At 33.6% G+C, this 20,885-nt stretch overlaps 1 protein-coding gene across 12 annotated transcripts in view; it reads right to left on the bottom strand.

Annotated features, from left to right (window-relative positions):
* The window catches only part of NFIB (nuclear factor I B), a 257,801-nt gene that overhangs the window by 7,801 nt on the left and 229,115 nt on the right, over positions 1 to 20,885 (bottom strand). For 5 of the 12 annotated variants that reach the window (XR_011568030.1, XM_070794542.1, XM_019965916.2 and 2 more), the window contains one exon: positions 12,193 to 12,281. The exons of 5 other annotated variants lie outside the window; for them this stretch is intronic. Coding sequence is in view for 6 of the 7 variants with exons in the window: in XM_070794542.1 (XP_070650643.1) it covers positions 12,193 to 12,281 (89 nt within the window). In the remaining variant the exon portion in view is untranslated. Of the gene's footprint in view, positions 1 to 12,192; positions 12,282 to 12,309; positions 19,655 to 20,885 lie in introns of those variants that run through there. 2 more of the 12 variants (XM_019965918.2, XM_070794544.1) reach the window with 1 other exon arrangement.

Genomic DNA, 20,885 nt, shown 5'->3' with positions numbered 1-20,885 from the left:
TGGATTCTACTACTGTAGCTATCAAGCTAGACATCCTCATTTTTTTCATGTTTGAATTCCAAAGGTACAAAAACCTTTATGGAATATTAACTTGAAGAAACAATTTCCCTACCCACCCACCCCCACAAAGAAAAAGCTTGGATTAAAACAAAAGAACTTGGTATGTAACTTTTTTTAATCTCATGATACTTTTAAAGAAATAATTAGGCTTATTATTACATGTCTAGGTACATACTTCTGAGTTAATATTTTAATAGGAAAAACTTCACAGTAACCTTTTATGCTCAAAGGATTTTGTGATTAGACTATGAGCTCCATAAAAACAAAGTTCATTTCTCTTTTTGTTCTCCGTCTAACACAGTACTTAGTACATTATAGGTGCTCAATACTTTTTGGATAAACAAGCAAATCAATTAAATATTCCAAATCACACCCAACTATTTATTTTCTAAAAGTGTTGCTCATAATCACATAGTTTCATGAGTACATTGCAATTTGGCCCCCTATGATAAGAAAACTGGCATCTCTGGACTTAGAATGAGAGATGTTGCATATTAACAAAAATTAACTATGCAGGAGTAACCAAATAATACTTGAAACCAAAAACTGACACTAAAAAGATATGTCATCATCAGATGAAAAATCATAATTCTACAGAATAAAAAGTTGTTATTGAAACTTTTTCTAAGAGACTTAATTGTTTTCACATATTTCTTTCTTCCCACACACATCTTCAACAAGTATTTCTGCACTTTGCATCACTGATTGGGAAGAGTGTTACATGACACATTATTAAATATTTTTCCTCTACTGTCCTTCTACTGTACTTAGTTATATAGTACTACAATAGCTCTACCTCGTATCATAATTATCTGTACCTATGATTATCTTACTGACTGAAAGGTAAGATCTGTAAAGAAAATTACCTTATCAATCCTCATTACTGGCCATAGCTGATGCTAATCATTTCTTAACAAATAAATGACAAAAATGGATCTCCTTATTTTTTAACCTAAAGCATGAAGCATGTATGAAAAACAAAAAGACTAGCTCAAATGGATAATCCTTGACAGTAAAAGACAATGTCAACAACAAGTGAATCACTTTGCAAAATTAATGAGTCCCAAATTAAATGGGCTCTAGGAAGTCATTTAGAAACTACATACTTTAGGAAAATAAAGTGTATTTTAATGCTTGAAAATAGATGTGGCTCTTAAATGGAGAAGTTTACCAATTAATGGCAGAAAAGATAAAAATTCAGGGTTTAATTTGCAATAGCTTTCTTACTCAGTTCTTTAGAAAAGACATGTATTGTTACCTTTGGAAAATCCTCAATAAAAATAAATAGATGCTAGTGACTAAAAGGACTCTTGCTGCAGAATATCTAACAAATTCAATTTAGATGTTTATTTAAACCTTTCAAACCTCCCATCCTACGTTATGACCATGTCAAAATTGCAGTGTGTGATATATTTGTCAATACTGTTTATGAGTCTTTGGGGAGAAATAAATCTCAGACATTAACACTGTGCAGACCCCATATATGAGTTTATAAGTCTCTTATTGCCAATTTGGAGGTTAAACTCAAAATTATAAGCACAGATATTTTTAGAACTTTTTGGTAGTACCATTGAAAAAAATCTGGTAAAACTAATTCAAAGATTATAATAAAGGAAAATGTTTAATCAAACAAAATAACCTAGATCATTTAATTTCAAAAAACAATGCCTCAAATTGTACAGTATTTTGGGTAAAAAGGTAACAGTGCTTTTTAAATATCAACTCTCTCTACATAAGTCAATGCCGATAATCACCAGAATGTATAAAATAAACACACTTTCATATTTATGTACATATACCAACTAGTTATATGTAAAATGCTTACTGATTTTAATTCCTAATAGAATGAAAATTATATGGAATTTAATTTTCAATCCAATAATCTGTGTCTCTATTAAGAGATAAGAATATAATTGAAAGATTTCAAAATATTCAAAGTCAAATTAAGCCTTTCAGCAGTATATCTTCAAGCACGCACATACTTGGACTTCATTAAATTTTCCATTGCCAAATCACCTTTTTTTTTAAAAGGCAAACAGAAGATGAGCATGACTGAAAGCACATCTTTAAAATATATATATACCTGCCATATTAGTAAAAGAAAAAAAAAATAATACAAGCACTTCGTGCAAAAATCAGGCACCAAAAAAAAAAAGGCCCCAAAGATTTTGACAATACCATAACACACAGCAGAATTCATGCTAATGACTCCTACTCTATATATGCTCTCAGTATGTATTGAGATATTTCGTTAAAAATGAATTAAAAGTTAAATAAAAATTCTTAAAAACAATTCAATACATCTGACCTCACGGGTAATATTTTCATATGCTTCTGGTTAAATACACGATGTGGTTGGTCCCCAGAGGGAAGAAGCAAACAAACAAATTACATTAATGGTAAGTGATGGTATGGCTTCATTTTATTCTGATCAGACTATCTCGGAAGCATTGTGTTTCTTCCCGGTATCACTCTTCAGGAGAAACAAACTGTACGGCATTACTTCGGTGAAAAAATACACCAAATTATATCATTTGAAAACAGGTAAAGGGAGACAGGCAAGACATGATAGTTGAGTTGAAAAGAAATATAGATATCTTCTACATGGTTCCAGTAGACAGAAGTAGCATAGAGGGAGAAACTTCCAGAAGATAATCATGCTGATGGCCTTCTATAAATAAGATATCATCATCTTGGGTGTTTCACACATCCTATGTCACTTAATCTTCTTAGTGAATTATCGACATTGCCATCATTATCCCCTTTTCACAGATGAGAAAGTTGAGGCTTAAACTCACCCAAAGTTACCCACCAACATCTCAGATGTGAATTAGTTCTATCTGATTCCCATGGCCGTTTAACTATTACATTGCTTCCCTGGGAAGTTAGACATTAACCAAACATTCAAAAGAACTCTTGAACACAGTTTTCTAAAGGCAAAACATATTCGCTTCAAGACACTGCTGGATTATAACCTGGCTAATATTGCAGCAGACTTGTGCACAGAACATATGGTTGGTCTAGGTGATCAAACAGCTCTGAAATTTGATATATCTATCTCCTTTGAAAACAAATCTAGTTGAAGTTCTATTAGAGTGAACTTATGGTGAGGATTAAGGAGGAAGAAGATACCCACTTCTTTTTAAAAATGATACACTTCTTATATATTTAAAATCCAGGACAAACTGGATAAAATTGTTAGTCTTTGCATCCAAAAGGAGTAAAGACACAAAGAATTAAAGTGAGAACACTCCTTTGGGCAAGTCAAAAGTTGATGGTTGTGCTTTTTAAAAGTTATGCATTCTGTGACTGTGTATTCTAGGCCAAAAAGGATTAGGTTCTTAGCTTTTAACTTGGTAACAACCCAAGAACCATGGGTACAAAAAAAAAAACATATATGGAATCTAAGTTGAGTAAAGAACCAAAGACATAGGCTTCCTTCAATTATTCAAATTGAAGAACGGCAAATTTCAATACGCATCTGATAATGGGCTAGGCAACCCACGTGTCAAACATGTTATAAAATACCAAAGTATCCAGTGTTCTAATACTTTTGAGGGGACTAATCATACCGCCCATTCAGATTTTGCATGCTGATTTAATCCTAAGACTACCACATCTGCTTTAGAGATTGTACTCTTTCAAGAAGCTTAAAAAATATATTACAGGAATGAAGCACCGAGAACTGTATATACTCACACAGACCTAAACTATACCAGTAGCCACATTACTTATAGATAGCAATAAAAATAAGCAATGGCCCAGAAAGCAGGAGATAATAAGTAAAATAAATACTTTCATTTAAAAGCAAGATTTGCCCTTAGTTCCACTGTTCCTGTTTTAAATACCCCCAAGAAGGAAAGTTTATTATTTCCTTGGCTAAATGTTCCTAATTTTGTTTCCATAACATCAACACATAAGTATTAGTATCTCTCCCCAAATGCACAATAAACACTTTTCCTATTAACAGCTAAAATCTGCTGGAAAAACCAATCAAGAGCAGTATAATTAAGTATCAAGTCAGAAACCATGCTGTCCTGGATGTGTGCATTTGGACTGGCAGTTTATTTCGATATAATAGAAATGCTACAGACTATGTCTTGTGAAAAAAACCCACTTAGGCCAGGGGAAGGAATATAGGAGTGGTATTTAAGTACCCATATACTTACAGATTATTAAATTATTACATAAAAATAATATATCTAAGAATTCATTCATGTATTAGAGCAAAGAAAGCAGTATTTATTAAATATACCAGTTACTAGCATTTACAGAGTGTGTCCTATTTGCCAGGCATTGATCTACGTGCTAGAGCTAATTTAAAAGTTTTCAAATCTCATTATACATCTATAAGAAAAGTATGATTATTATTCTAACTTTACAGATGAGGAAACTGAAGCTGGAAAATTGTGTCTTGCCCAACTCCTGCTGTTAGGTTGTAGAAGCCAGAATTTGAAAGCTAGCAGTGCGGTCCAACATTCTTCCCCATTACACTTCACCTCATCTCCCTCTTTTGTGAAACATATTATTTATATTACTAAGCAAGAATTCATAATTTCCCTGAATTACACAAGAGATTTCTATTAATTAAGGTCCATATCATTTAGGCACAATGGAATTCCCTAAAAAGTATAACTTTTCAACACACAAAAAAGTGAATTTTATTTATCTAATTCAAGATGCTTTTCATCTGAGGACAACACTTGCATTTGTTGATGTATATACAGATGGTGCTGCATGTCTGTAAACTGCTTGCTTGCATTCCACTTCTGATGCATAAAACCAGAAGTAAAACATACAAAGTGCTTTACACAGGTCTTGGGTTTCTTCGATTTATTTCCCCATTTTTTAAGGATCATTATTACCATTGGAATGATCCTATTTGCATGCAAGATGATTTCTAATGATTGTTACTATTTGTAATAATCTGTATTGGAAAGCTCCCTGGCTGGTTCTTACCTGAACTGCAAAGTACTCTTGTGGGCTCTCTGGGAAACACCAAATATCATAAACTGCAGGTGGCTCATGGAATTATTCTAACTGCAAGCAATAGCACTTCATAGTAATGAAAGAGAAATGTATTTGTTTCTTAACTAAGTAGGTAAATAGCTTGCTTTATTGCTACTCTTTGGGGACCAACGATTTTGGAACATAACATATCAAATCGGTAGGCCATCAAAGCTCATTAATTTATATTCAGTTGTTTCAGATGTGTTTTGTTATCACGGCATGCTGGATGACATGTTAAATTTACCATGTGTGAGTACTAGCATTTTCTAAGTGAAATAATGGTATATGCTAGTGAAATATGTTATTTAATGAACAGCACAGGGCACGAAGAGTCCTTATGTATGCAGCCACTGCAGCTAAAGGTCTAATGTGCTCATTCTAATGTCTGTACCGTTAGTAAACAGCTCTTACAAAATCCTAGACCTTTCAACAAGGTAATCAATATACTTGAGAGTAATAAAAACTTATTTCATTAAAATGTTTAGCCACAAGTAAGAAAAACACTCTTCCCCTAAACCGGCCAAATTTAAAAAACAAAACTATGTTAGATACTTTCCGTGTTTTAGAACTGAAAATGGTAGAGAATCATTATTGTAAATAAATTACAGTATACAGATGCACATGTATATAACAATTTATGTAGCTGTGGGAGGTTTCAGCCAATTAAAAATATAGAATTATCAGGCTCAAAGTAGTTATTTGATCTCCTCCCATAGAGAATCCTGTGTGTGGATTTCCCTCCTCTTTCTCTAGTCTGTATTCCTCTCTGTCCCCGGCTCCTTTTCAGGGCTATTGTTACAAGTGCTACAGCCCCCTTATTAGCATATGTGAGTCTTCAACAGCAGACAAAATTCTCTACAAAAATAGTGCCTCCAAACAGTGTCTTTCACTAGAGAAAATCACCCTAGGCATACTAAATTAAATAGAAATGGAAGTTTTACACAAAAGCAAAATGTGATCCTTTTCCAGATGCTTTTCCTTTAAAAGCAAAAATCAGTGTTATTTGCACCATTTCACCTCTAAAAGAGAATCATTTTTTTTTTTGATATCAGAATTCTGAAGCATAAAATCACAAACGATTAAGGAATTTAACATGTTTTTATGTTATGCCTGCTGCTCTGTTCACATGTACAAAAAAACCTTCTGTCGTAAAACAAAAATTAACAAAGGAGAGAATAACTGTAAATTTCTACAATTTCTGAATATTCAAAATTTGTCTTCTTCAATGTCTTGAATTTTTGCCTTTTTCTCCTTTTGTAGTTTCTTATTACATTTATTACCCTGTTTACTCAATTCATACACTTTGTCATCTAAGTAAATATGACTAAAAACACACTGTATACCTCCTAATAACACTAGCAAACATGAGAATGAAAAAGGGAAGTTATTAAATGGTGCATTGGCCAGTGACAGAGCTTAATTTCTTGGGGAATTAATATATATGTAAATACGGCACTTTCCATTAAACATCTTCAAATAAAGTAGGTGTTTAATGTACTTCTTTCATCGCAAAGGGTTAATCAGCAAGGTTGACATTTGGGAATTTTCTGCATCATGCTCCTCCCTCTCCCCTAGTGCAGCCAAAAATCATCTGACAGGAAACGTAAGATTAAGTTTGTCCTACCTAAGCGAACAAAGAGTGCTCTGAACAGGCCACTCGTTTACTGCAGAGCGGGAACTTTTCTAATCCTGCTGGAATCTGCAGTGCTGCTCAGAAAATATCGTGGAAAAAGTTGTTTTCTTTCCTCTGACATCTTGTCTCTGGTCATCCCATTTCAGTCACACTGCAGATCCTGCTGCTTCTCCCATGAAGGTTAACGTAAAGCTCCAAACATAATCATGTGGAAAATGGACATTATTGATTCCTACGGTCCATTGTTCCCCTATCCTAAGTCCCTGAAGTTCAAGTTCAATCTGGAATTACATCATGTCTGGTTTCTCCTGGTTACCAGACGGCTTGAGACGTGACCACAGCTACAGAAAAAACAAACAGCCTTCTTCACGCTTCGGCTCCCCTATCGATTCAAACGTAAACTTTTTTTCTTTCTCTCAAGTATGCTTCAAGTATGGAGCATGGTTAATTTAGAGATTAAGTTCCAAATTAGATTATCTAATGGCATCTTAATGGATTGCTGACCCATTTCCTGTGGGATGGCAGCATGCAAGTCTGGCTGGAATACAATTAATTTCTTAGGAAGTCTTCTGAAGAGTTTCCTAGATAAAAAGGAAACGTTGTGTTGTGCAAATCTTTCTTTACAAATGGAGAAAGTTAGGCAAAACTGCAACAAATCCCCAATGTATTTTTCAACAGCCAGATTACAGATAACTGTGTGTGTATAAACACCAGATCAAGATTATTTTTAAGAATGCTCACACTTTAATTTTTGGGTTCCTAATAGGTGCAAATAATTTTCATGAAAACGTAGTAGTAATTCTTTTAAATAGAATATCCAAATACAAAGAGCAACAGTAGTTAGCAGCTCTAGCTCCCAAACAATGGTCATGTGCGATTTTGGCTTTTGCAAATTCCCCTCCTTGAACCGGATTCTCCCATTCAGCCACCTCCTTATCAGCATTTCTATCATAGTCCCAGAGTGGTGCTAGGGACCCAGAATGGTGTGTAAAAAGTTGAACATTTTGAATACACGTTAGAGCTGACAGCTGAAAAGGAAATTCAGCACTCTGAGAATAAAGCTCCCCCCCAGGAACTCCAGGAACAACCCAGCTGTTGTACTGTAGTTATGTGTCAAGATAACAAACTGAAAGCAGGAAATGCTAAGCTGGTGAATTTGTAGGGATGGTCTACAGCTAATGTGGAAATACAAGTTAACTCTTAACATTACCTAAAGCCAGGACAGGGGTTTGGGGGAGAATGGATACATGTATATGTATCCTTAAGTCCCCTCACTGTTTACCTGAAACTGTTCACAAGATTGTTAATCAGCTATATCCCAATACACTAAAATGTTTTTGGTGTTAAAGCCAGTACACACACCACCAGCATCACACACATGTCATATGTTTGTACATGACACATGTATACACACACACCCCACCCATGCATACATGTGCATGTACATGCACACCATTCATGCATACATGTTATATGCATATGTATATTTTACATACAAACATAATTTGCAACACAATAGTGAAAATTATTTTGTTTAAATATTCATTCTTAGGTCATTGAGGACATATTTTACAAAGAAATGTTTAAAGGATGAAGCAATGAAAATGGTACACGTTTGAGGAGAGGGTTTTGCAAATAGACTTAAATGTATGAAATGAATGCTATTATTCCTTCCTTTTTGCCCTCCTTCTCCTGACCAATCAGATCCAAATAATCTTTACTGGCTGCTAAATTTCTCCTGGGAAATCAAGCAACTCTCTAGAATTGCAGTAATAAACGACAATTTCTTACAAAAACATGTGTAAAGTCACTACAGAATGAAGTATTCAACTCATAGAAAGGAACTGCTAACACGTGTAACATGGAAAATAGCTGATAAAAGTCTCTTCGGTGCCATTCAATTATGGCATCAGCAGAAACACAAAAATCCCACCAATTATTTCAGTAAAATCTTCATTTATTCATTATTTCAGAGGCTGAGCAAATGGTTTGTGTAAACATATCCTTCAGTAACACGCACATGTTTATTTTAGCCATCTGAAGGCTGCTGCTATGTTTATAGAAGCCATCAGACACATACAGCCACTCACTTGTGGCTTTGCCTTTTCTTGAAAGAGGTGAAGGGGGAAAAGAGGGACTGAAACAATAAATCCAGTTTCTCTTTTGCATAAAGTACTCCCTCCAATGTTTTAAAATAACTTTTGTTTATATTATTCTTGGATTGTCCTGTGGCTTTCTTGTTCATTCAAATATATTGCTCTTTCATATTTGATAGTACAAGCTATGTTCTGGCTATAGCTTCAAGAAAGCAAGCCAGTTAGGGAGTTAACTGCTGTATTTGTTTATACCCACATAACTCACAGATGTAACAGTGTAATTTGTCCATATCAGAGGACAAAGCATAGACACAACAGTACTCTCATGAACAGCATAAGCAACTCATCACCTATTACCCTGCTAAGAGCTGAGCCCCTCCGGACTCATGCAGAAGTGAGCACTCTGCCAAGGGATTTCACTCTGGGTTAACTGCAGTACCTGACCTTTGAGTTAGGGGGGAAAAAATCACATTTTCAAGATGCAAGCAACACACACACACACACACACACAGCTCTCAAAATTCTAATGTCAAAACAACAAAACACCTTCAGGGTTGCAACTTAATAAGTCTGTGAAAACTTTCCAAAGGAGTCAGCTTCAGTTCTGAAGGGAATGTTTATACACTGGGATTGGGGGATGCATGGAGAGAGAAGAGGATGGAGGAAATCTTCCAGCTTTGATTTATGCTCGCATAGCTCCCTGGGCACTTACATTTTCAGTCTCGAGGAAGAAATTGCCTTTGACATGGAAACACCTCTACAGAAGGACGGGCACATGGACGGGCACAAGGAGGTGACCATGGACAGTGATTATACCAAGAAGATAATGGCAGCAAACAGCAATCAAAATAAAACCAAACACTTTCTTTGCCTCGTCCTCTGCTACTGCAAAGTCTCCAGGGATCCACAACAAAAATAACCTGATATTTTCTTTCTTCCATTAGGACAGAGGCAAATGATTTAATTTATTCAGATCCTTCGAAAGTTGTAGGAATGGCCTGAAGATTTTAGATGTCTGTTATCTACTTTAAAAGTAACAGCATTACAGACATTTCTGATTTTTTTTGATATCGTTTTTCAGAAAAAAAAACTATTATGCTTCATAAATAACTGCAAGACGCATATTATAAACCATGCATAAATTATGCATATGCTGTGCCACAGACATGGCCTATGTGTATGATCAAATACAGACTCTACTTGTGCCTATTTTGGATAAGTATAATAAAGCAAAGCAAGCTGCTGTCTCCTTTGAGTTCATTTATTCTGAACTGTAGGGTACTTATTTTAAGAATGGCGAGGGTGTGTATCAGTCATGTAGTGTCTGGGACTGCCCACCACAGCATTTCAATAAATACCTGTTGAATGTATGAACGTTTCCCCTGCTATAATCAATTATGCATCCCCTGAATCATGATAAAAAGGGAAGAAACAAACCAACTACACTTGTCAAGCTTTTTGAAGCATTAAGGCCATTCTACATATCATTATCTACTAATCCCCAAAAATTATTTTGGAGAGAAAAAATAAAATCTTAAATGACTTGGTTTTTTTCCTGAGTGATTATGACCTGAAGCTGATGACCACACCAACTTTTCACCAAGAAGGTGATGTGTAAGATGAATAAAGCTCTCTTAAGAAATGAGTTTGGTCATCATACTAATTCACTCCAGTCCCTGTGTTCTGCGATGATTCATTGTCCACTCACCTTTTCTTTTTGGGAACATCAGTTTTTGAGTTGAAACATTACTAGGACCCAGGTGCAGTTACATTTTAAGTCTCCAGCAATTTATACCCTCATTTCACTTTAATGTACTTTAGCAATACTACCCAGTTTTAGATAAGTAAATGTCAGTCAGCAACCCACAGATTTGGAAACTCACACAGCTACATCCACATTAAAAAAACACAGGCACTTGCCATCTAACTTGCAACTTTTTCTAAATACAGTAAGGTTTATATGTAGAAATGGGCCATTTAGCCAACCAACAGAACATGGAATGTAAGGATAAATAAAATTATATCCAAACACTGTGTTACCAAGTCAAATCAACTTCTAAAATACTAACAAAGACTATTTAAATAAATAAATAGTTTATCTTCTTTCACTGAGTGTATCTTTTCTTTCTAAGTATACATTGTATTTTTTCCCCAAATGGACGAATAATATAAGCTTCATGGAAAAAATATCAAAAAGGTAAAAATGTATACATTTTAAAGTGGATGTTAAGCTAGTTTCTAAAAAGAGGAAAAGTCATATGGCATTCATTTCAGACAGTGAATTAAAAAAAGTCAACAAGCTTTTAAAACAGAATCTAACTAATTTTCTTAATTTTTACCGGAGTAAAAAGTAGAAATTTTATTAATTTCATTCTTTGAAACTCTACTCTTTTTTTCCTATCAAGCATATGAAGATGCTTTTACAACCAATACTAGAGAATGTACTTTTAACATAGGGATGCTCAGTAAAGAGAAGATGACAATCAGAGAGGAGATGGAAAATTATGTTGGCTCTACTTTTGTTGAACTCCTTATGGGATTACCTCAGTCTTCTGTAAATTTTTATCTCATTACATATGATTATATCATGAATTTTAATCATTTAATTTGTCAATTTAACACAATTTGTTCTTTACTGAAATAATTCATAAGAAGTTGAATTAGCATGACCTACTTTCTAAAACCAATGAATGAGACACTATCAAAACTACTTTCAAAAATGAAATTTTAGAGTGATCTTCTCAGCCAACCACATCAATTCTCAGTGATTCACATCAAGGTACAAACAGAAGTTAAATTTTTTTTAAACCAAATTCCTTCTCTAGCTGTTGATTCCAACAATCCCCACCTCCCCCCACACCCACACCGAAATTCATGAGTGTTGCTAATAAAGTTAAATTGACTAATCTGAACATTATTTTATCTTTCCTCCTTTGAGAAGGGAGTAAATGAGTCTAAAATGATTTAAAGTTAAGAGTAAAGAAAAAGAGCTGAAATAAGAAAAATCTATAATGGGAAAAGCCAATATTTTACCCTCAGATAGCTGAAAAGTCTTCCCTAAAACTATGATTTCAATTTTCAGGTCCTAAATCTAAGTGTCAAATAACCTCCTCCCCCTCCCCACCCCACCCTCACCAATATTATAAACTGTTGACAACATCTGACAGTGCTCAGAAATTCCAATCATTAATTACTATTTGCTCTAGTCTCCTATTAATTTGAAGTTATATCTCAATAAGAAATAAGGAGGAAGAGGGTAGGGAAAGAGGAATGGTATAGCTAAAACAACTAAAATTTTAATATATACTTTCCATAAAGCTAGTTAGAAACAAACACTGTAGCTCATGTAATTTTTAGGTGTAAGTGTAGGGTTGGAAATAATTAAAATGTTACCTTTGCCAAGTAATTCCCAATGTATCCTCACTGGTACTGGGGTATAAATGCCTGCCGTTTTGATTCATGGTCCAGTCACAAATCCTCAGCTGTCAATTGAAACCTAGCAGTCAGATATGGATCGAGCAGTACTACAGTTTTTAGTATTTAAATGAACACATGCAAACTAGTACTGTACATGGCATTAACCTTATTTTCCCAAGAGGCAACTTAAAAAAAAAAAAAAAAAAAAGGCAAAGAAAACCTTACTCTGAAAAGCAAAATTCCTAGAATATATTTCAGAAAAAGCTATTGCAATATGCTTCTCTATTAATTAAAGCATACAAGAGAAATAAGTGCTTAGAACATAACAATTAGACATTAATTAGATTACAAAATGAGCTGAAATAAAAGCAAACGTTAATGTTCAATAGAGAGAGATATATCTTAGAAAAAAATTTTTAAGCTTTTAAAAATATATAACATACCAAATCATCTGCACTGAGTAAAATAATCAATAACTTTAAGCATGCAGTTTGCAAAACACAGAAGACATGCAGTTTAGAGGAGAAAGGCCCCACTTTATAAACATTTCCCCTAAGTTATGTTTAGAAGCATCAAGGGATTCAGTTTTAGATATTTACTAATTTTACTCAAACTGGCAATTTTTTTTTTCCATAAAGAGTTGATACTTTATTTAGTTTCTACTTTATTTTAAACTCAGAGTAATGGCATTGGAAATCCTTTACCACATTTGAATAGAGTGAGGAATGCACTGAATACTAGCTGAAACAAATTCTTCCCAGCTCTCCAAATCATCAGCTCTGCCCTTCAGAGGTTGTTCCAGTAACCCTATCCAGCTCTGTTTGGTTAACAGCTGCCCTACAGTGCTAGCAGATTTATTGAAAAGATATATTGCTTATTTTTATGCTTAAGAAAGTAAACTTATCTGGCTTTGGGGGGAACAAAAACACTGGAAAATCATGGTTTTTAATCTGTAGATAGCTATGCTGTAAATTAACTGAATCTCGCACTGAAAAGAGGACTTATTCACAGCAATCCACTAAACCTGGCGTGCTGCTTTTCAGTAAGAATTTCTAGAAGATGATGATTGGAGCCAAAGTCCCTTTAAACTTATGATAAGTTACTTTAATCCTTTCTGATAACAGTATGGCAAAAAAAAAAAAAAAAAGGCTATTAAGAACCTTTCCCTTTAAGACTAGTTTCTACATACTATAATAGTGATTCTACAGTTTGAGAATATTTGGTTTTGCTTATTTTTCTACAGCTCTCTGAGGCTCAAAGTTACCATCTAAAATTCCCCAAACATGCATTTTAATTATATCGAGATTTCAGGTAAAAGTAATTATATACATTAAAGAACTTTAATTAATCACATAAATAATTACTTAGTTAAAAAGCTGAAATAGTTCACTTAATGTAGACAGTTAAAAGATATGTAAAATTTGCTTAGGATATATTTCATAATAAGCCATACATCAGGAAAGAAATTAAATTATAATGAAAAATATTCTTAAAATGGATCTTAATGCCTGCGTAAAGGAGAAAATGTTTACTTGATTCATTTTAAATCAAACAGAACAAAATTTTATGATGTTTTAAAAGTTCTCAACATGGAGCATTTAATCAGAAATGCAATGTAATTAGGCAATTTGAAAAAAATTTTTTTTCAGTAAGAGTCACTTGCCTCCTTCAAAGTGCATTCTTTTCAAGCAATACTAGGAAAACAATCTAAAAACAGTTGAAGGTGTTTGGCTTTGTATAACAATTATCTTAAGGACCACTCATAGATTATTCTGCTGCTGCTAGGTCACTTCAGTCATGTCCGACTCTGTGTGACCCCATAGACGGCAGCCCACCAGGCTCCCCTGTCCCTGGGATTCTCCAGGTAAGAATACTGGAGTGGGTTGCCATTTCCTCCTCCAATGCATGAAAGTGAAAAGTGAAAGGGAAGTTGCTCAGTCGTGTCCGACTCTTCACGACCCCATGGACTGCAGCCTCCCAGGCTCCTCCGTCCATGGGATTTTCCAGGCAAGAGTACTGGAGTGGGGTGCCTTCTCCACTCATAGATTCTGCTCTAGTCCTAATTTTGAGTCAGTTAGATATTCTGAAGAACGGAGGGGTATATTTAGAATTACATAATCCTGCTAATAATTAATTTCAGGTTAGTTTCTATGAGCCTCTCAGATTACACTGGAAAAATTTTCAGAAAGAGAAGCTAGCTTCACCAAGCCAAGTGAACCTAAGCATCACTCACTGGTTGGCTTGTTCTCAGCCAACTGGGAACACTACTGTCTCCTTGGAAGAATGCACATGTAAATCAGTTTTTTTGATGTTCATGTTGCTAGTTTTTTGCTTGTTTCTGTTTATTATTCCTACAAAATGTCCACTAGGCTATCTTTGACCACCTGTTGAACACTTAAAATCAACATAGTGTATACCTGAAATTTAAAAATGTTAAAAATTATTTTAAAAAAAATAAAAATAAATATGAAAATATAAAACTTGAACAACAACAACAAAAAAAATCAACATAGTCTTAGGTGTTTCTTTCCCAGCAGTAGCCTCAAAAGGATTAAACCTCGCTACAGCTCTTCACTTTCAACCAGATTTAAGGTACATGAGAACAAAATATCTTCTTCCAAACAGACAATTATGCTTAAATAAACAAAAAACAACCACTGAACATATTTAATAATAACCTAAATGACAAAGAAATGGGTAGGATATTAATTAGTGTTGACTTCCCTTCAGTTACTGAAAATATAAAATACAACTTAAACTTATTTAGCTATTTAGATTGTGGGCTGGCATTATCAACATTTCCAAAAATTTCTGAGGAGAAATATTTATACCTGTTTATATGTTATAACCTACTTAAGCCAGGTAACTTAATGAAGAGCCTTTCTCTTCATTTTTTTCTTTTATTAACTTCCTTTTGCATAAAGCATCCTTCAATTAATACTTAATAAACTTCATGATTGAACAAAATAATTAAAATAGAAACTGCATATTCACTGAAAATTTCCATGATGCTAATTCCTAACAAAATCAGTTTCTAAGAATCTTGTTTGAATATGATAGTTCTGACTCAGCAAATTTTGAACAGATTCTCAGCTGATGAAAAGTTAATATTAAGTGTATTTAAGCTTCTTTTTGGAAAAGTTAAATATTGTTGGTGTTAGTATGATTCAGAATTCCTAACCAAAATGGATTTTATATTAGGCTTTAAATGTTTAAAATGATAGGTAATAATCTTATTTGAATTTAGGGTTCTGAATCCTCAATTTCTGTCCTGTGAGAGAGTTGGTGTTATGTAATTTAGCTATCAATTACCTTTTAATTAAAATTTTTAAGTGGTACTTAAATATATGCCTTTCATTAACATAAATTTTTTCTGCAAGGTTTCAATAATACCCTAGTGATTTTTCCAATAATTTTTCCTCAAAAAATAGGAGGATACTTCCCCCCACCCCCTGCCCCCGATAGTAACCAAATTTAAAACAGCAGGAGCAAAGTAGTTTAGAAATTTAGTTGAAGTTGTATGTTTGTAGCAACTCTTACATTTGTAACAATATAGACCCTTTGACAGATTTGATTGTATGCATATTCTTACATAAATACACAGATAAAATTTAAATTCTTCAATTTATATGTACCCACAAACATGAAATTAAATTGTTTAGAAAATTAAGGAAAATTTTATATTAAAATAATTATGCCCAGATTTCCAAAAAAAAAAAACAGAAGGTAAGGTAAAGAAGTTAATATTCTCCTTTAAAAAAGCTATGACTGAAGAGATGGGGCTGAAGAAGTCCAAACAACTTAAAAAGAAGGCAAGGTCAAGTTTTCACTGCAGATGTTCTTAGGATGACGTTCCCTAAAGGCTCTGGAATGAGAACCTCATTCTAAGTCTAACTCAAATGAGTTCCAGAAAAATAAGGATGGAGACCATCTAGCTTCCTTCAGAAAAATCTGCCTAAGGGGAAACACCTAAGATCTGGATCTTGTCCTAGCCTACAGAGCACTCAGATATTCACGTAGGTAGAATCAGCATTGCCTGTGATTTCAGAATAAGAGTCTGTTTATTCACATGAAGGCGCTCCATTGTTATTAACAGGAGCTTTTGTAAATGCCTGGCAATTAGCTTTGGGAACAAGAGAAAGAAGGTAAGAAAACGTTCTACTTTGCTGGACTCAGCAAATAGGCCCATGTACTAACAGTCTCTTATGATGACAACAGCTCTCAGTTGAACCAGTAAACCATTAAACTGTAAACAGAATAATCAACACAGGCAAATTTATCTTTTCACTTTTTATTTTCCAACCTTACAGGGACCCTCAAGACAGAATCTTGAAAGGTGTATTTTATGTTTTTTTAGGTTTCTTCATTTTTCCGGATAGCCCCGGAAAAAGAAAAAGAAATAGATTTTTGGTGTGTGGAGGTGCTTTTGGGGTGGGGTGCTTAAAAATATTAATCCTTGAAAATTCATACTTTCCACTTTCCATACTTTCTAAACTCTTAGATTGATTTTTATTTTATTAATTATCTCCCAGAGAGTAGATAAAATGACTCTGAAGGAAAAGGGTATAGTCTCAGTGAACAAGCAAAATGGTCAAGATAAAATTATGATATAGGTGGAACTTATAAACATATAAAAATGAAAAAGATATTCCAGGTCATCCTGGTACCTTAAAGTCACATCTAATATTACTTCCTGAAGCTTGTGCTTCTTGAATATTTAATAAACATGGTAGAGTTAAGTTAAATGGGTATGCCTAGTTCATGAGCTAAATAAACACTACTGATAAATTGTAAGAACTAGAAAGTTTTTTTTATGTTTAAGTGGAGGCTACTTTCACCTGCAAAATTTAAGGTTTCAAGGGAACTTGGAGATCCTATAGTTCAACCTCTTCATTTTCTCTTTCCAAGATAAGAACACAGGACAGAAGGTTTCAAGGCTTGTCCAAGCCTAGACATGTCCTGCCATGTCAACACTAAAACCACACCTCCTGACTCCTAATCCCTTTCCCACCCACCATACCAGTTTGCTCGTCATTGTTCTTTTCCTACCCTATTTTTCATGTACAGCTCAAAAATTTTTAAGGCTAAAATGTCCATAATTATAAATTTTTATAATTTCCTATTTCCCCCTGATTCTACTTAAAGGTTCTAAAGTTAAAATTTTCAGAAAAGACAATTTTCCCTTTGTGATTGTGTTGACTGAAATTTAAGATTACAGTAAACATAATTTTATTTTTATGCTATCTAGAATAATTTATCTGGATATTAACATTTCATAACCAGTAAGTGAATGAATCAATGAATGATAAAAGCAGACTTTGGAAGGTTTCTTTTTTTTTTTTTTTAAGAACTAGCCAAAAAGCTAAACATTTGCATAGTCATTATTTTGAGTGAAACTTCCTCTAAATGTGTTTCCTTTCCAGCTAGCATATGTGAAAAGTGACCTCTTATCCATTTACATACCTACCCAGAAGTCATGTGATAGGGTTTTACGTCAAGCTGTCAATTATGATAACAGACACAATAAGAACAGCCCAAGTGTTGATAGCCTGCTTCCTGACTTTATTGAAAAGTTTGTTGATAGTCCACTCATGGCCTTTCAATTGCTTGCCTTTAATAAAAGACTACCTTGCCAGAAGTTTTCATATACCTAGCTTTGGCTATGCCATTTGTCAGGACAAATATTATAAAGAGATTTCAATGAATATCTTAGATAAATAAAAAAAAAAAAAATCCTATAGAGGCATTGTCTTAAAAAGGCCATAAGATAGAACAGAAATTTTCAGCGTAACAAGAAGTCCTTTCAAATTCTAGTTTTACAATTAGATCAAGAAAAGTGTTGAAAATATTTTGATAGAAACTAGCCCAGTGATTGAAACTGAAATAAGAGCATCATACAGCCATGCAAGAGATGTAACGTGCGGAAGCCAGGGCACCAAAAAAATCCATGCAACTGAGAAGTAATGGAAGGACTTGAGCTGATTAGGCCACTGACTCATTAATAAGTAGCATTATTAATAAGCTCTAATAATAAGCATATATAATGAGATTATAATTTTGAGATATGAAAATAAGCCTTGTATCCTATAAACTAGAGATCACTTGAGTTCATTGTTTCAGGGAAGGTAAAAGTGACCTTCCATTTGCTCCATCTCAAATCTATATCAAAACTCTTAGTAGCTGGTTCCAATAGTAAACCTTTGTTTCCAAACAAGAAGCTTCTTAGCTACAAACTTTTATTTCTAACCTGCAATAAGGGTTTTTTAAATATGTTGTATTGATGTATGATAGTAAGGATTTAAACTTTTATAATTACCTCACACTCAAGTATAATAGTGACCACCAAATTAACTGATTCTTTTACATTACCAAACTTTCCAGGATAACAAAGAAAAAAGACCTGCAATATAGCAAGCTCATTATGAGGCTGATCAGATTAGAAAGCGGTGCTAATTCAAGGAAGCAGTCTCATACTCACTGTTTATACTAAAATTGTTAGTCTAGATTTATACAAAAATACAATAATTTCTGTATTTTCTAAGCAATACCCAACACTCTGCTATATAATTACCATTTTCCTAGGGAGATGAAACTTGGGAAATGTAGTTGCTTCATTGCCTATCATAATGAATGTGCACAGTGTATTTAGGAAGTATAAGGCAGAAAGGAAACACCACATTTTACTAAACTTCTATGAAGTTAAGCCAGAGAAGAGGTCCCTGACACTTCTGAAAAGGTAAAAAGATATTTTTCAGCAAAGACTAAAGAGTTCAATTTGCCAGAGACCCATGAGTTCTTCAAGCCATGACACCATCTTCCAACAGAAAAGTTAAAGAAAAATGAAGTTCCAATTGAAGTTCTGATTTTAAGATTTCCCCCATGCCAATAGTGAATGCATTAAATAAATCAATCATTCCAAAGAGAATCTGGTTCCAGACCTTGAACAACACTCAAGATTGAGTTAAGAGATAGAGGAAAATTTCAAAGTTCTGATCAGCCTGCATGAGCTAATGATTATAACTAACTAGAGGGCTGTTTTTAATTGAAAATACTCAATTGGTTTAAAGAAATATTTTTGAAATATTCTTTATGACTGTGTGATTTTATTTTTCAGATTCAAATGAGATAACACATTTATAACAGCAGTGAAATTCCTATGTCAGAAGAAACTACTATTTCAAGGCAGTTAGCAACCAGTATTGATCAGTAATAATCATTATAAAAAGGAGCACAGAGATGTATAATTACTAATAACAACTGCATGTTTACCAAGTTAATGGTTATAAAAGCATATGCTTTTAGTATTCAGATCTGCCAAAATGAACATATTACTCTTACCAGTGGAGTACAGGGTTAATTTTAATATTTTCATTCAATTTAAGAAGCCAGTGTCCTTGTACGTTAGAAATAACTACACTGAAAGCTCTGCTTTAGTGTCCTGTGTGGAAAGATTATTTAAAAGATAGTCAAAATTATTCAACAATTTTAAATTTATTGTTAACTCTAATTTATATAGGCTATATTAAAGTTCTTTTCTAAGAAAAAAATAGCACTCGACAATGCACATCAATACTTTTCATAACCTAAAAGGATAAATCTTTATAAAACAGTCGCCAATAAACTGAAGAATGTACCTGGTGACAATATTTATTCTTAAGGGGTCATGTATATTAAAAGCTAAGGGGTATGTTTAAAAGAACTCTCTCAGACTAAAACCATTGCCTTTCTAATTTTGAATTTCTCCTAGCTAATATAAAATGATTGATTACCTTTATTTCATGTACCCCTTGATTTTTCTTTTCATTCATCACTGAGTACTTTAAACCGAATGCATTTAAAACCTGCTGCTAGAAGAGTGGTCTCTTTTAAATCTTTGGAGAGTAATGAAAGGCCACAGTAAATCAATCTCATTTCTGCTGTAGGAAAGAGTAACCTTTACTCTGCTGAAGTCATTCAAACCATTTCTGTCCCTCTGTTCCTATACAGTAAACATGAAATTTCATCTCTAGGATTCTTTTAAAATTTGAAAGGATTAAACTAAATGAAATCCTTTAACTAGAGCCTTAGTTTAGTAATATACATGTACAGTAAGATATGCATATATATTCATTTTCTGCTTGTCTTAAATTGTAGCTTATTATGAATTAGCATATCACGCTCTTTCAATTCAAAAAAGTAGCACCAATTCTTTTATTATACAAAGGACAAATTATCTGTTTGTATGGTATTTAAGTTGAACACTGTGTTTTTCATTATGAAACAAATAATTTTTCTTCTAAAGATCAACACACATTATATATTCTATAAATATATATTGCATTTGACCAATCAAATCATATTTATATTGTAAGAGGTCTTCACTTGACATTGTCTACTTAAATAACAAGTGGTGGCCTTTGATGAAAAAAGTTTGTAGTTCTGGAACTCATATATATATTTCAATCTATGTGCTCAGAACTCTATCTACATTCACTAATATTCTCCTGATGCTTATAAAATTTTCTTGATTTATCCTTGGACATGTGAAAGGAGAAGTAACTTTTATATAATCAATTGTTGTGATCATAATTACAAGAGGCTCTAATGATAGTCACAAGTGATAAATTAAAAAATTAAAGCTGCCTTAGGCTAGGACAGGAGGATGGGACGATTTCTTCTAAATACATGAA

The sequence above is a fragment of the Bos indicus genome, chromosome 8 (genome assembly GCF_029378745.1).
Source record: "Bos indicus isolate NIAB-ARS_2022 breed Sahiwal x Tharparkar chromosome 8, NIAB-ARS_B.indTharparkar_mat_pri_1.0, whole genome shotgun sequence".
Taxonomy (NCBI): domain Eukaryota; kingdom Metazoa; phylum Chordata; class Mammalia; order Artiodactyla; family Bovidae; genus Bos; species Bos indicus.
Note: the sequence above shows the minus strand (reverse complement) of the source record. Positions and strands in the feature narration are given on the sequence as shown.